This window comes from Phocoena sinus, chromosome 4, assembly GCF_008692025.1.
Source record: "Phocoena sinus isolate mPhoSin1 chromosome 4, mPhoSin1.pri, whole genome shotgun sequence".
NCBI lineage: Eukaryota > Metazoa > Chordata > Mammalia > Artiodactyla > Phocoenidae > Phocoena > Phocoena sinus.
In genome coordinates, this window is record NC_045766.1 from 11492842 (window position 1) to 11507908 (window position 15067).

Genomic DNA, 15067 nt, shown 5'->3' on the forward strand with positions numbered 1-15067 from the left:
GGCCTGCCAAGGATAACATCCCATAATGTGTGCCTGTTTTCAATGAGTTCCTGCTGGAACGTTTGTATAAATATTGAGAAAAACTCAAGATTACAGGATTTTCTGAAAACCAGAAAACTAGGAATGAGCAAATGAGGTTAGAAGGCGGCCAAGGACCCAGGAGGAGAAAGAGAGGGTGGGCGGCAGGTACAGTCCTCAGCGCTGTTCAGGGTCCTCTTGTTCTTGTGGTGGAACCCGTTACAGACCTTTGCCTTCAGTATTACTCAGCCACAAAAAAGAATAAAATAATGCCACTTGCAGCAACATGGATGGACCTAGAGATTATCATACTAAGTGAAGTAAGTCAGAAAGAGAAGACAAATATCATATGATATCACTTATATGTGGAATCTTAAAAAAAATGATATAAATGAATTTAGTTACATTTGACCCACAGATATAGAAAACAAGCTTATGGCTACCAAAGGAGAAAGGTAGGGGACGGACAAATTAAGAGTTTGGGATTAACATATACACACTATTATATATAGAATAGATAACAAACAAAGACCTACTGTATAGCACAGAGAACTCAATATTTTGTAATAATCTATAAGGGAAAAGAATCTGAAAAACAATAGATATATATGTATATATAACTGAATCACTTTGCTGTACATCTGAAACTAACACACCATTGTAAATCAACTATACTTCAATAAAAACAAACGAAACAAAAAAATCTTTGCCTTCTCCCAAGGGCTGGGGAGAGTAAAATCTACCAACCCTCGAGTACAAACTTGCCGAGGCCTCAAGAAAGAAGACCAGAAGTTAAGAGAAATATGGTAGTAGCAAGAAAGAAATACCTAAACACAAGTCATGTCACCCTTGCTTCCCTGGGCTCTGCCTTCCATCATGAGCTCTCACTTCAACCCCACACACTCATCTTAGGTCTTCTCTCTCCTCTGATAATGCAAAGCATGGAAGGAAAAGAAAACATTTGTAAACCATTTATAATTTAGCCTATTTCTGCTTTCAAATGGGTTGACCTTCTCTTCACCTTTTCGGGGGGTGACCAGGTGTATTACACACAAATTACATTTTTAAGGAAAAAGTTTCAAAGCCTATCAATTTTTCTCTTTATTCTCTATTTTTTAGGGAGTTCCTGGATTTGACAATAGCATAGAAGGACCCAATGGCTTGAAAGGGGAACACGGAAGACAGGTAACTGTGTGAGATTTTGGAAGTAAACATGTGATGATGTGACAACTGTGGGGCTCAGAGTTTTAGTGGTAGAATACGAAAGGCATATAAAGATTTTGGAATCAGAGTGAATATACTTAATACAGAAAAACTATTTTTAGGAGCAGAATGATCTTTTATTCCTCTTTATCTACTACCCTGGGATTTAAGACACATTCTCTTCTTCTGAATTTGGGGTGACTTTCTTCACCAAGCCATACCACTGAGGTCTCAAACATCTAAACTCTAACTTAAACTGTAAGGCAGCTGATAGAAAGCACTAGCAAAAAAGTTTTTGGCCTTCCCAGGATCCAGAGGACACATAGCCTAAAAAGATGTCATGTTATACATAGTACATGATAAAAAAAAGAACAAGATCAGGACTTCCCTGGTGGCACAATAGATAAGAATCCACCCACCAATGCAGGGGACACAGGTTCGATCCCTGGCCTGGGAAGATCCCACATGCCACAAAGCAACCAAGCCTGTGTGCCACAACTATTGAGCCTGCACTCTAGACCCCGCGAACCACAAGTACTGAAGCCTGAAAGCCACAAGTACTGAAGCCCATGTGCCTAGAGCCCATGCTCCACAACAAGAGAAACCACCACAAGGAGAAGCCTGTGCACCGCAACAAAGAGTAGCCCCCCTTGCCACAACTAGAGAAAGCGCACGTGAAGCAACAAAGACCCAACACAGCCAAAAATAAATAAAATTAAATCTTTAAAAAAAAAAAGAACAAGAACAAGGTCTGGTAGATCTATTAATCTCATGAAATATGAGATTTTTCAGAATTAAAAAAAATAATTATCTGGAAAATGTGTGTCTCTGGATCTTCTTGGTAAGGAAGTTCTTTGGTGACTCCACCTGTGGGAGAGGTCTGATATGGTAGAAAGATCTTTGCTTTGGGAAAAGGCCTAGGTCATATTTCATGCTCTGTTCCTTACCAGCTCTGTGACCTCAAGGTACTCTCTGTAAACCTCAATTTTCTCATCTTCAAAATAGGACAAATAGCTTACTTTTAAAGGGGATGGTGGGAATTCGATGACAGACCCTGCTACATCATAAACCTTCAGTAAATGTTACCTGCCATTTTTATTAAGGGATAAATGTAAGTCTTGTTATAGACTCATAGTCATTCCCCCCTTTTCTACCTTGGGAAGACTTGTGTGTATTGTGAGATTTTACTCACGTTAGGGTGTTAATCTACAAAGTTTAGCCAGACAGAGCAAGGAGTCCAAAGGTAGAAATCCAAACAAGTTGTAGCCATCGCTGACACACGGATCATCAATTATCCACTCTGTGGCAACACAGTAGAGACAGTTTGATTTGAATACTCTAACTTATAGCCCAAACACAAGTTAGACAGTGGTGGTGAACAGATGAAGTCATACCCACAGAGAGATATGATTTGTGACCAGTGGATTAAGGCCACATCCCATAGGGAGGATAACTCTAATTGGTGTGTCCCCATCCACCCTCCCAGGAGCACAACAAGCCAATGTTGGAGCACACATGTCAATGTTGTGTCATTATTGTCATACATCTGTCTGTTCCTTTGACAGGGAAGAAGAGGCTGGCCAGGCCCCCCTGGAACCCCAGGCTCCAGAAGAAAGACAGTAAGAACCCCCATAGACAAGTCAGCCCACTGCAGAGGAGCCTGTATTGGGATGAAATGGTTGATGGTGGGAGTGGGCAGGATGGTTCCACTGGGACTCACTACCTTAGGGAAATTGACTTGGGACAGAGCTGGCAAAGGACTCTGGAAGGGCCCTGAAGCTGAGGCAGGAAGGTGCTGGCTGCAGGGGAAGTTACCAATCAGAGGAAAGAGCTGGGCAAAGAGAACACAAGAGCAGCCGACTAGGGGAAGGGTGGTCAAAGTTTGGCCTATTCACTAGGCCAGCTGAGGCTTAAAGTCCAAGACTCCATTCCTCTGCCCAGTTTTATGACTGCTTAGAACAGTCAGTCCTGGTGTGAGTCCTCTGTTCTTACTTCCATTTTCTCTGACTCGCAAAGAAGAGTGTGTTCCAAGATATAAAAATAGTTTCTTGGGTGGACTACAATATATGGTTATGTGAGCTCCTGCTCAGAAAATAGAATGCATAATAAATGCAATATATTAAACTGGTTTTTATTTGTGCTAAATTTTAAAATATATATATTTTACTGAGATATAATTGATAGATAATATTGTATTAGTTTCAGATGTACAACATAATGATTCCATATATGTATATATTAAAGATGACCACCATTCAGCTAGTAAGTCTAATTAACATCCATCACCACACGTTGTTATGAATTCTTTTTCTTGTGATGAAAACCTTTTAAGATCTACTCTCTTAGCAACTTTTAAATATACAATATAGTATTATTACCTATAGTTGCCATGCTGTATATTCCATCCCATGACCATTTATTTTATAACTGGAAGTTTATACCTTTTGACCCCTTCCACCTATTTTACCCCCACCCCCATCCCTCACGTCTGACGACCACTAATCTAGTCTCTGTATCTATGAGTTTGATTTTTGGGGTTTTTTGGGTTTTTTAAGATTCCACATATAAGTGAGCTCATAGGGTATTTGTCTTTCTCTGACTTATTTCACTTAGCATAATGCCTTCAAGGTCCATCTATGTTGTCACAAATGGCAAGATTTCCATCTTTTTAATGGCTGAATAATATTCCATTGTGTGTGTGTGTATCACATTTTCTTTATTCATTCATACATCAGTGGAGACCTAGGTTGCTCCCATGTCTTGGCTATTGTAAATAATGCTGCAATGAACATGGGGATATATCTTTTTGAGTTAGTGTTTTTGTTTCTTTGGATAAATACCCAGAAATGGAATTTCTGGATGATATGGTAGTTCTGTGTTTAAATTTTTTGAGGAACCTCCATATTGCTAAAAAGATTATATGTAATGTATGCCTATAAAAATATATCTGAGGGGCTTCCCTGTGGCGCAGTGGTTGAGAGTCTGCCTGCCGATGCAGAGGACACGGGTTCGTGCCCCGGTCCGGGAAGATCCCACATGCGGCAGAGCGGCTGGGCCCGTGAGCCGTGGCCGCTGAGCCTGTGCGTCCGGAGCCTGTGCTCCGCAACGGGAGAGGCCACACAGTGAGAGGCCCGTGTACCGCAAAAAAAAAAAAAAAAAAAAAAAAAAAATATATCTGAGAGCAAAATTAAGTCACTTGCTTACGAAACCTTTTGGGGTCTTTTTCATTTGTTGTTATTTTTTTCACTAAGTACTTTTTTTTTTTTAAGATGTTGGGGGTAGGAGTTTATTAATTAATTAATTTATTTTTGCTGTGTTGGGTCTTCATTTCTGTGTGAGGACTTCCTCTAGTTGTGGCAAGTGGGGGCCACTCTTCATCGTGGTGCGCGGGCCTCTCACTATTGCGGCCTCTCTTGTTGCAGAGCACAGGCTCCAGACGCACAGACTCAGCAGTTGTGGCTCATGGGCCTAGTTGCTCCACGGCGTGTGGGATCCTCCCAGACCAGGGCTCGAACCCGTGTCCCCTGCATTAGCAGGCAGATTCTCAACCACTGCGCCACCAGGGAAGCCCCCACTAAGTACTTTTTTTTTTTTTTTTTTTGCGGTACGCGGGCCTCTCACTGCCGCGGCCTCTCCCGCTGCGGAGCACAGGCTACGGACGCGCAGGCTCAGCGGCCATGGCTCACGGGCCCAGCCGCTCCGCGGCACGCGGGATCCTCCCGGACCGGGGCCCGAACCCGGGTCCCCTGCATCGGCAGGTGGACTCCCAACCACTGCGCCACCAGGGAAGCCCCCCACTAAGTACTTTTTAAAAAAGATTCTGTGCTTGACTTCTTGGGAAAGTACTGACATTATAAAACAAAATCTTTATCCATTAAGAAGAGATAACTTTAATAAAATACACTTAAATGCCTGCATTGGGTTCTAAATTAGACCTGTCTCTTCTCATTGTGCAACATTTTCTTTCCATTCTTTATTTAGTTATCCAGCCTTTTCCAACTTCCTCCACCACTCCCAAAATATATATATATATATAATGTTTTAAAATTGAGCACAAATAAAGAGTAGTTTAATACATTTCATTTATTATGCATTGTATTTTCAAAGCAGAAGTTCATAGAACCAGCTATACTATACTCCATCGGGAAAATATTTTTATGTCTTGGAACACATTCTTCTTTGCAAGGCACAGAAAATGGAAATAAGAACAGGGATTATGTTTAAAATGTGTAGAATTTAATTGTTGGGAAAGCCCTTTTTAATGCATCTAAAGATTTTAAAAATACATTTGCTATTTATTTTACTTTCTGAAAGGGTGTAGCCAGTTTACATACCCCAGGAAAATATTTTGAACTTAAGGAATATCATCCAAAAAATCCTGGCATGGGAGATGTACTTTTCTTGTTTCATAGAGGCTATAATCTCTCTACAGGCTAAGGCAGTGACACCATGTATTATTTAAATCACACAACTCCTGAGAAATATGGCCCTTTCTTGGGTTATAGATTCAGCAGTGTCATTGAGTAAAAGTAAATTCCAGCTAAAGATGGCACAGTCAAGGGGTTTTTTAATACTGTTCCCCTTCTGTGCAACTCACCAAAAACAACAAAAGAAATTTAAAATAAATTAACAAAGAATGACTACAGCTTCAAGCCATGCATGGTGACGGTATTGGCCAACTATTTTATTTTATTTTATTTTTTAGAGGTTTTATTTTACTTTATTTTACTGAAATATAGTTGACTTACAATGACTTACAATTTCTGCTGTACAGCAAAGTGATTCAGTTATACACATATGCACATTCTTTTTCATATTCTTTTCCATTATGGTTTATTACAGGATATTGGATATAGTCCCCTGTGTTATACATTAGCACCTTGTTGTTTACCCATTCTATATATAATAGTTTGCATCTGCTAACCCCAAACTCCCAATCCATTCCTTCCCCACCCACCCTCCCACTTAGCAATCACAAGTCTATTTTCTATGTCTGAGTCTGTTTCTGTTTCATAGATAAGTTCATTTATGTCCTATTTTAGATTCCACATATAAGTGATACCCTATGGTATTTTTCTCTTTCTGATTTACTTTACTTAATATGATAATCTCTAGGTCCATCCATGTAGCTGCAAATGGCATTACTTCATTCTTTTTTATGGCTGAGTGTTATTCCATTGTACATATATACAACATCTTCTTTATCCATTCATCTGTCGATGGATGTTTAGGTTGCTTCCATGTCTTGGCTATTATGAATGGTGCTGCTATGAACATAGAGGTGCATGTGTCTTTTCTTTTGTCTGGATATATGCCCAGGAGTGAGATTGCTGGATCATATATGGCAACTGTATTTCTAATTTTCTGAGGAACCTCCATACTGTTCTCCATAGTGGCTGCACCAACTTACATTCCCACCAACAGTGTAGGAGGGTTCCCTTTTCTCCACACCCTCTTTAGCATTAGTTATTTGTAGACTTTTTAACGATGGCCATTCTGACCTGTGTGAGGTGATACATCATTGTAGTTTTGATTTGACTTTCTCTAATGATTAGTGTTGTTGAACATCTTTTCATGTTTGGCCAACTGTTTTAAAATCTGGATCCTAATAAGGCAGGCTTTGGAAGCTGACACATACCAACTCAAACCTGAATCAGGGATCAGATGTATCTAAAAATACCTGCTCTAGTCCTGAAAAAGCTGATGAACAAAATCCAGGGGTACTGTAGATTTTGAGAAGATATGGGAATATACTGATACAAATACGGTTTAGCAGAGGAGGCAGAAATAATGAGAAACTGAAGACTGTTCCATTTTTAAAATTACAACTTAGTAGCCTAGGCCAGGGAGGCTGCAAAGACAGAAGAAACAGTAACGGTTACAACTCAAAGAAACTATGACTTAAGGGGCTTTGTGTGAGTTCATGTCTCTTAAAGGCCAAAATTTGAAGGAAGAGGTAGCCATAAGTAAAAGAAATAATTCACAATGACAAAGCGTTTGAAACAACATATCTGTATCAAGTTTACTGTCACAAGTCCAGCTACACCCCATACAGTTATTCAGTAAATGGGTAGCCCTATTCAAAAGTGATTAATAATCAGAAATATTAATAGGCTTTATTATGAATTAATTGGATGATTATTAATCAGGACCTATGCATAGAAATTGCAAGAGAAGAGGAGGAAAACTACATGAGCAAAGGACAGATAAACCCTCATTAGAAGAGGAAGTATTCAATGATAAAGAAGAATAACTCTGGCAAATATTTCTCCAAAAAAATTAAGACAAATGATTGCTCTAAGAGTCTAAAGATCTGACAAGACAATAGAAAGTGAAGAAGCAAACTGGTAGTGCTTGGGGAGCAATGGAAAAGGAAATACATGTAGAACTATGATATATTAGAAGCAACAAAAAATTAGAACAAGGATGACTGAAAATATATCCAGGCATATGGTAATCAGGAAGCCACAAAAGCAGTGCTAGAGATGGAATACTGACAATGGAGAGCCAATAAATGTACAATTTGTGTTATTAAACACACCAAATGTAATGTAAAAATTTTCAAAAATGTAATAAAAGATAACTTCTTGAAACAAAGACTCAAATATGCAGAAAGAAAAGGCATACTCTGACTCAGCGAAAAACACTGATACAAAAATATCAACACTGAGCCACATTGCAGTGAAATTCCCAAACTTATTATGGAAAAGAAGAATCAAGAATTTCCAAGCAATAGAGATAGAAAACTCAGTCTGTCTTCAGCCTTCTCAACATTCAGGGACAATAGGGAGCATTACAATGGCTACAGAGTTCTGATGGAAATAAAGTGGTCCAAGATCTTTATACCTACCTAAAATGTCCTTTAAGCATATAAGTAATCAATATGATCAAGCCTTCAAAAACTCAAGCAATATAACCCCCATGATCCTTTGTGTATAAATAAGACTAAACCATAGAAATAATGATTACAGGAAAAAATGTAAATGTTATACATTTAACCATCTAAAAACCATCTGCAAATAGAAAAGTGGGAAAAGGTATGGGGAAAGTTCCAAAATACTATGTCCTCATCTTTCATTGCAGGGAGTCAATGTCTAAACATCATCATAAGCTAAAATATGTATCACAAACATACCCTAACCTCCTAATTTTTAATTTTTTTTAATAATCATTCTTTCCTCTTTGAGAATTATATATCTCTTACTGTCAAGAAATATTACCACCTCACATTTCCAATTCTTTGTTTTGTTTTTTCTTTTATTAAATACAAGTGAAAGACACAGAGAACAAATGTTTATTGATAGTGTTTCAAACACTGTGACAGTGAACCAGAGAAGGATTTTGGATGTAAAAACAAGTTCCACATCCCTTACTTTGCCTGAATATAGGGTTGCATTCGGTTTCTCCTACCACAACTGGATGTATCCACCTAAAGCCCAAGTCTAAGCACATATACTTTCTGCTCCAAGAAGCCCTGTGGTTTCTTTTAAATGGAGTATGAACCCTTCAGCTTACTATTTTCAGCCTAGTAACCCTGTTACTCCCCTTTTCTCTCACCTTTGACCCAGACTATCAAACACTCTTCCTAGTTTCCAGCCTCTGCTTCATTACTTAGGCTGTAGTTTCTGTTAGAAAGACTTCTTTCATTCTCTACCTGTAAAACTCCTACACATCCTGTGAAACCCATCTCAAAAATCTCTTTCTCTAGGAAGATTTTCCTGAAATGACCAAGTGGATATGATTGCTTTTTTTGAAACCCATATTTCTTTGTTTTATAATTTATTTTATTGAGGTATAGTTGATTTACAATGTTATGTTAATTTCTGCTGTGCAGAAAAGTGATTCAGATATATATACATATATGTATATATATATATACATATATATATGGTCTTTTTCCTTATGGTTTATAACAGGATATTGAATATAGTTCCCCATGCTATACAGTAGGACCTTGTTGTCTATCAATTCAATATATAATAGTTTGCGTCTGCTAATCCCAAACTTCCAATCCATCCTTCCCCCACCTGCCCTCCCTCTTGGCAACCACAAATCTGTTCTCTATGTCTGTGAGTCTGCTTGTTTCATAGATATGTTCATGTGTCTCCAATTTTAGATTCCACATGTGATATCATATGGTATTTGTCTTTCTCTTTCTGACTTACTTTACTTAATATGATAATATCTAAGTCCATCCATGTTGCTGAAAATGGCATTATTTCATTCTTTTTTATGGCTGAGTAATATTCCATCATATATATGTGCCACAGCTTCTTTATCCATTCATCTGTTGATAGACATTTAGGTTGCTTCCATGTCTCGGCTATTATGAACATTACTGCTATGAACTTAGGGGTGCATGTATCTTTTTGAATTATAGTTTTGTCTGGATATATGCCCAGGAGTGTGACTGCTGGATCATATGACAACTCTATTTTTAGTTTTTTGAGAAACCTCTCCATAGGGGCTGCACCAATTTACATTCCCACCAACAGTGTAGGATGGTACCCTTTTCTCCACACCCTCTCCAGCATTTGTTATTTGTAGATTTTTTTTTTAACATCTTTATTGGGGTATAATTGCTTTACAATGGTGTGTTAGTTTCTGCTTTATAACAAAGTGAATCAGCTATACATATACATATGTTCCCATATGTCTTCCCTCTTGCGTCTCCCTCCCTCCCACTCTCCCCATCCCACCCTTCCAGGCTGTCACAAAGCACCGAGCTAATATCCCTGTGCCTTGCGGCTGCTTCCCCCCAGCTATCTACCTTACTACGTTTGTTAGTGTGTATATGTCCATGACTCTCTCTCGCCCTGTCAAAACTCACCCCTCCCCCTCCCCATACCCTCAAGTCCGTTCTCCAGTAGGTCTGCGTCTTTATTCCTATCTTACCCCTAGGTTCTTCATGACATTTTTTCCCCTTAAATTCCATATATATGTGTTAGCATACGGTATTTGTCTTTTTCTTTCTGACTTACTTCACTCTGTATGACAGACTCTAGGTCTATCCATCTCATTACAAATAGCTCAATTTCATTTCTTTTTAAGGCTGAGTAATATTCCATTGTGTATATGTGCCACATCTTCTTTATCCATTCATCCGATGATGGGCGCTTAGGTTGTTTCCATGTCCTGGCTATTGTAAATAGAGCTGCAATGAACATTTTGGTACATGACTCTTTTTGAATTTTGGTTTTCTCAGGGTATATGCCAAGTAGTGGGATTGCTGGGTCATATGGTAATTCTATTTGTAGTTTTTTAAGGAACCTCCATACTGTTCTCCACAGTGGCTGAACCAATTCACATTCCCACCAGCAGTGCAAGAGTGTCCCCTTTTCTCCACACCCTCTCCAGCATTTATTGTTCTAGATTTTTGATGATGGCCATTCTGACTGGTGTGAGATGATATCTCATTGTAGTTTTGATTTGCATTTCTCTAATGATTAATGATGTTGAGCATTCTTTCATGTGTTTGTTGCATTCTGTATATCTTCTTTGGAGAAATGTCTATTTAGGTCTTCTGCCCATTTTTGGATGGGGTTGTTTTTTTTTTGTTATTGAGCTGCATGAGCTGCTTGTAAATTTTGGAGATTAATCCTTTGTCAGTTGCTTCATTTGCAAATGTTTTCTCCCATTCTGAGGGTTGTCTTTTGGTCTTGGTTATGGTTTCCTTTGCTGTGCAAAAGCTTTGAAGTTTCATTAGGTCCCATTTGTTTATTTTTGTTTTTATTTCCATTACTCTAGGAGGTGGGTCAGAAAGGATCTTGCTGTGATTTATGTCATAGAGTGTTCTTCCTATGTTTTCTTCTAAGAGTTTGATAGTTTCTGGCCTTACATTTAGGTCTTTAATCCATTTTGAGCTTATTTTTGTGTATGGTGTTAGGGATGATCTAATCTCATACTTTTACATGTACCTGTCCAGTTTTCCCAGCACATTTATTGAAGAGGCTGTCCTTTCTCCACTGTACATTCCTGCCTCCTTTATCAAAGATAAGGTGTCCATATGTGCGTGGGTTTATCTCTGGGCTTTCTATCCTGTTCCACTGATCTATCTTTCTGTTTTTGTGCCAGTACCATACTGTCTTGATTACTGTTGCTTTGTAATATAGTCTGAAGTCAGGGAGCCTTATTCCTCCAGCTCCTTTTTTCGTTCTCAAGATTGCTTTGGCTATTCGGGGTCTTTTGTGTTTCCATACAAATTGTGAAATTTTTGTTCTAGTTCTGTGAAAAATGCAGTGGTAGTTTGATAGGGATTGCATTGAATCTTGTAGATTGCTTTGGGTAGTAGAGTCATTTTCACAATGTTGATTCTTCCCATCCAAGAACATAGTATATCTCTCCATCTATTTGTATCATCTTTAATTTCTTTCATCAGTGTCTTATAATTTTCTGCATACAGGTCTTTCGTATCCTTAGGTAGGTTTATTCCTAGATATTTTATTCTTTTTGTTGCAATGGTAAATGGGAGTGTTTTCTTGATTTCATTTTCAGATTTTTCATCATTAGTATATAGGAATGCCAGAGATTTCTGTGCATTAATTTTGTATCCTGCTACTTTACCAAATTCATTGATTAGCTCTAGTAGTTTTCTGGTAGCATCTTAGGATTCTCTATGTATAGTATCATGTCATCTGCAAACAGTGACAGCTTTACTTCTTCTTTTCCGATTTGGATTCCTTTTATTTCCTTTTCTTCTCTGATTGCTGTGGCTAAAACTTCCAAAACTATGTTGAATAAGAGTGGTGAGAGTGGGCAACCTTGTCTTGTTCCTGATCTTAGTGGAAATGCTTTCAGTTTTTCACCATTGAGGATGATGTTTGCTGTGGGCTTGTCATATATGGCTTTATTATGTTTAGGAAAGTTCCCTCTATGCCTACTTTCTGGAGGGTTTTTATCATAAATGGGTGTTGAATTTTGTCGAAAGCTTTCTCTGCATCTATTGAGTATGATCATATGGTTTTTCTCCTTCAATTTGTTAATATGGTTTATCACATTGATAGATTTGCGTATATTGAAGAATCCTTGCATTCCGGAATAAACCCCACTTGATCATGGTGTATGATCCTTTTAATGTGCTGTTGGATTCTGTTTGCTAGTATTTTGTTGAGGATTTTTGCATCTATGTTCATCAGTGATATTGGCCTGTAGTTTTCTTTCTTTGTGACATCCTTGTCTGGGTTTGGTATCAAGGTGATGGTGGCTTCGTAGAAGGAATTTGGGAGTGTTCCTCCCTCTGCTATATTTTGGAAGAGTTTGAGAAGGATAGGTGTTAGCTCTTCTCTAAACGTTTGATAGAATTCACCTGTGAAGCCATCTGGTCCTGGGCTTTGTTTGTTGGAAGGTTTTTAATCACAGTTTCAATTTCAGTGCTTGTGATTGGTCTGTTCATATTTTCTATTTCTTCCTGATTCAGTCTTGGCACGTTGTGCATTTCTAAGAATTTGTCCATTTCTTCCAGATTGTCCATTTTATTGGCATAGAGTTGCTTGTAGTAATCTCTCATGATTTTTTGTATTTCTGCAGTGTCAGTTGTTACTTCTCCTTTTTCATTTCTAATTCTATTGATTTGAGTCTTCTCCCTTTTTTTCTTGATGAGTCTGGCTAGTGGTTTATCTATTTTGTTTATCTTCTCAAAGAACCAGCTTTTAGTTTTATTGATCTTTGCTATTGTTTCCTTCATTTCTTTTTCATTTATTTCTGATCTGATTTTTATGATTTCTTTCCTTCTGCTAGCTTTGGGGTTTTTTTGTTCTTCTTTCTCTAATTGCTTGAGGTGCAAGGTTAGGTTGTTTATTCGAGATGTTTCCTGCTTCTTAAGGTGGGCTTGTATTGCTATAAACTTCCCCCTTAGAACTGCTTTTGCTGCATCCCATAGGTTTTGGGTCGTTGTGTCTCCATTGTCATTTGTTTCTAGGTATTTTTTATTTCCTCTTTGATTTCTTCAGTGATCACTTCATTATTAAGTAGTGTATTGTTTAGCCTCCATGTGTTTGTATTTTTTAAAGATCTTTTCCTGTAATTGATATCTAGTCTCATGGCGTTGTGGTCAGAAAAGATACTTGATACAATTTCAGTTTTCTTAAATTTACCAAGGCTTGATTTGTGACCCAAGATATGATCTATCCTGGAGAATGTTCCATGAGCACTTGAGAAAAATGTGTATTCTGTTGTTTTTTGGATGGAGTGTCCTATAAATATCAATTAAGTCCATCTTGTTTAATGTATCATTTAAAGCTTGTGTTTCCTTATTTATTTTCATTTTGGATGATCTGTCCATGGGTGAAAGTGGGGTGTTAAAGTCCCCTACTATGAATGTGTTACTGTTGATCTCCCCTTTTATGGTTGTTAGTATTTGCCTTATGTATTGAGGTGCTCCTATGTTGGGTGCATAAATATTTACAATTGTTATATCTTCTTCTTGGATCGATCCCTTGATCATTATGTAGTGTCCTTCTTTGTCCCTTTTAATAGTCCTTATTTTAAAGTCTATTTTGTCTGATATGAGAATTGCTACTCCAGCTTTCTTTTGGTTTCCATTTGCATGCCATATCTTTTTCCATCCCCTTACTTTCAGTCTGTATGTGTCTCTAGTTCTGAAGTGGGTCTCTTGTAGACAGCATATATAAGGGTCTTGTTTTTGTATCCATTCAGCCAATCTGTGTCTTTTGGTGGGAGCATTTAGTCCATTTACATTTAAGGTAATTATCGATATGTATGTTCCTATTTCCATTTTATATATTGTTTTGGGTTCGCTACTATAGGTCATTTCCTTCTCTTGTGTTTCGTGTCTAGAGAAGTTCCTTTAGCATTTGTTGTAAAGCTGGTTTGGTGGTGCTGAACTCTCTCAGCTTTTGCTTGTCTGTAAAGGTTTTAATTTCTCCATCAAATGTGAATGAGATCCTTGCTGGGTAGAGTAGTCTTGGTTGCAGGCTATTCTCCTTCATCACTTTCAGTATGTCCTGCCACTCCCTTCTGGCTTGTAGGGTTTCTGCTGAGAGATCAGCTGTTAACCTTATGGGGATTCCCTTGTGTGTTATTTGTTGTTTTTCCCTTGCTGCTTTTAATATGCTTTCTTTGTATTTAATTTTTGACAGTTTGATTAATATGTGTCTTGGCGTGTTTCTCCTTGGATTTATCCTGTATGGGACCCTCTGTGCTTCCTGGACTTGATTAACTATTTCCTTTCCCATATTAGGGAAGTTTTCAACTATAATCTCTTCAAATATTTTCTCAGTCCCTTTCTTTCTTTCTTCTTCTTCTGGAATAATTCGAATGTTGGTGCGTTTCATGTTGTCCCAGAGGTCTCTGAGACTGTCCTCAGTTCTTTTCATTCTTTTTTCTTTATTCTGCTCTGCAGTAGTTATTTCCACTACTTTATCTTCCAGGTCACTTATCCGTTCTTCTGCCTCAGTTATTCTGCTATTGATCCTCTCTAGAGTGATTTTAATTTCATTTATTGCATTGTTCATCGTTGCTTGTTTCGTCTTTAGTTCTTGTAGGTCCTTGTTAACTGTTTCTTGCATTTTGTCCATTCTACTTCCAAGATTTCGGATCATCCTTACTATCATTATTCTGAATTCTTTTTCAGGTAGATTGCCTATTTCCTCTTCATTTGTTAGGTCTGGTGGGTTTTTATCTTGCTCCTTCATCTGCTGTGTGTTTTCTGTCTTCTCATTTTGCTTATCTTACTGTGTTTGGGGTCTCCTTTTTGCAGGCTGCACTTTCGTAGTTCCCGTTGTTTTTGATGTCTGTCTCCAGTGGCTAAGGTTGTTTCAGTGGGTTGTGTAGGCTTCCTGGTGGAGGGGACTAGTGCCTGTGTTGTGCTGGATGAGGCTGGATCTTG

General features: G+C 38.2%; 1 protein-coding gene across 1 annotated transcript in view; it reads left to right on the forward strand.

The window, feature by feature from the left end:
• Window positions 1-15067, forward strand: part of COL6A6 (collagen type VI alpha 6 chain) — a 117545-nt gene that overhangs the window by 39693 nt on the left and 62785 nt on the right. The window contains exons 18-19 of the mRNA XM_032630447.1: window positions 1138-1203; window positions 2787-2840. Of these exons, the coding sequence (XP_032486338.1) occupies window positions 1138-1203; window positions 2787-2840 (120 nt within the window). The remainder of the gene's footprint in view (window positions 1-1137; window positions 1204-2786; window positions 2841-15067) is intronic.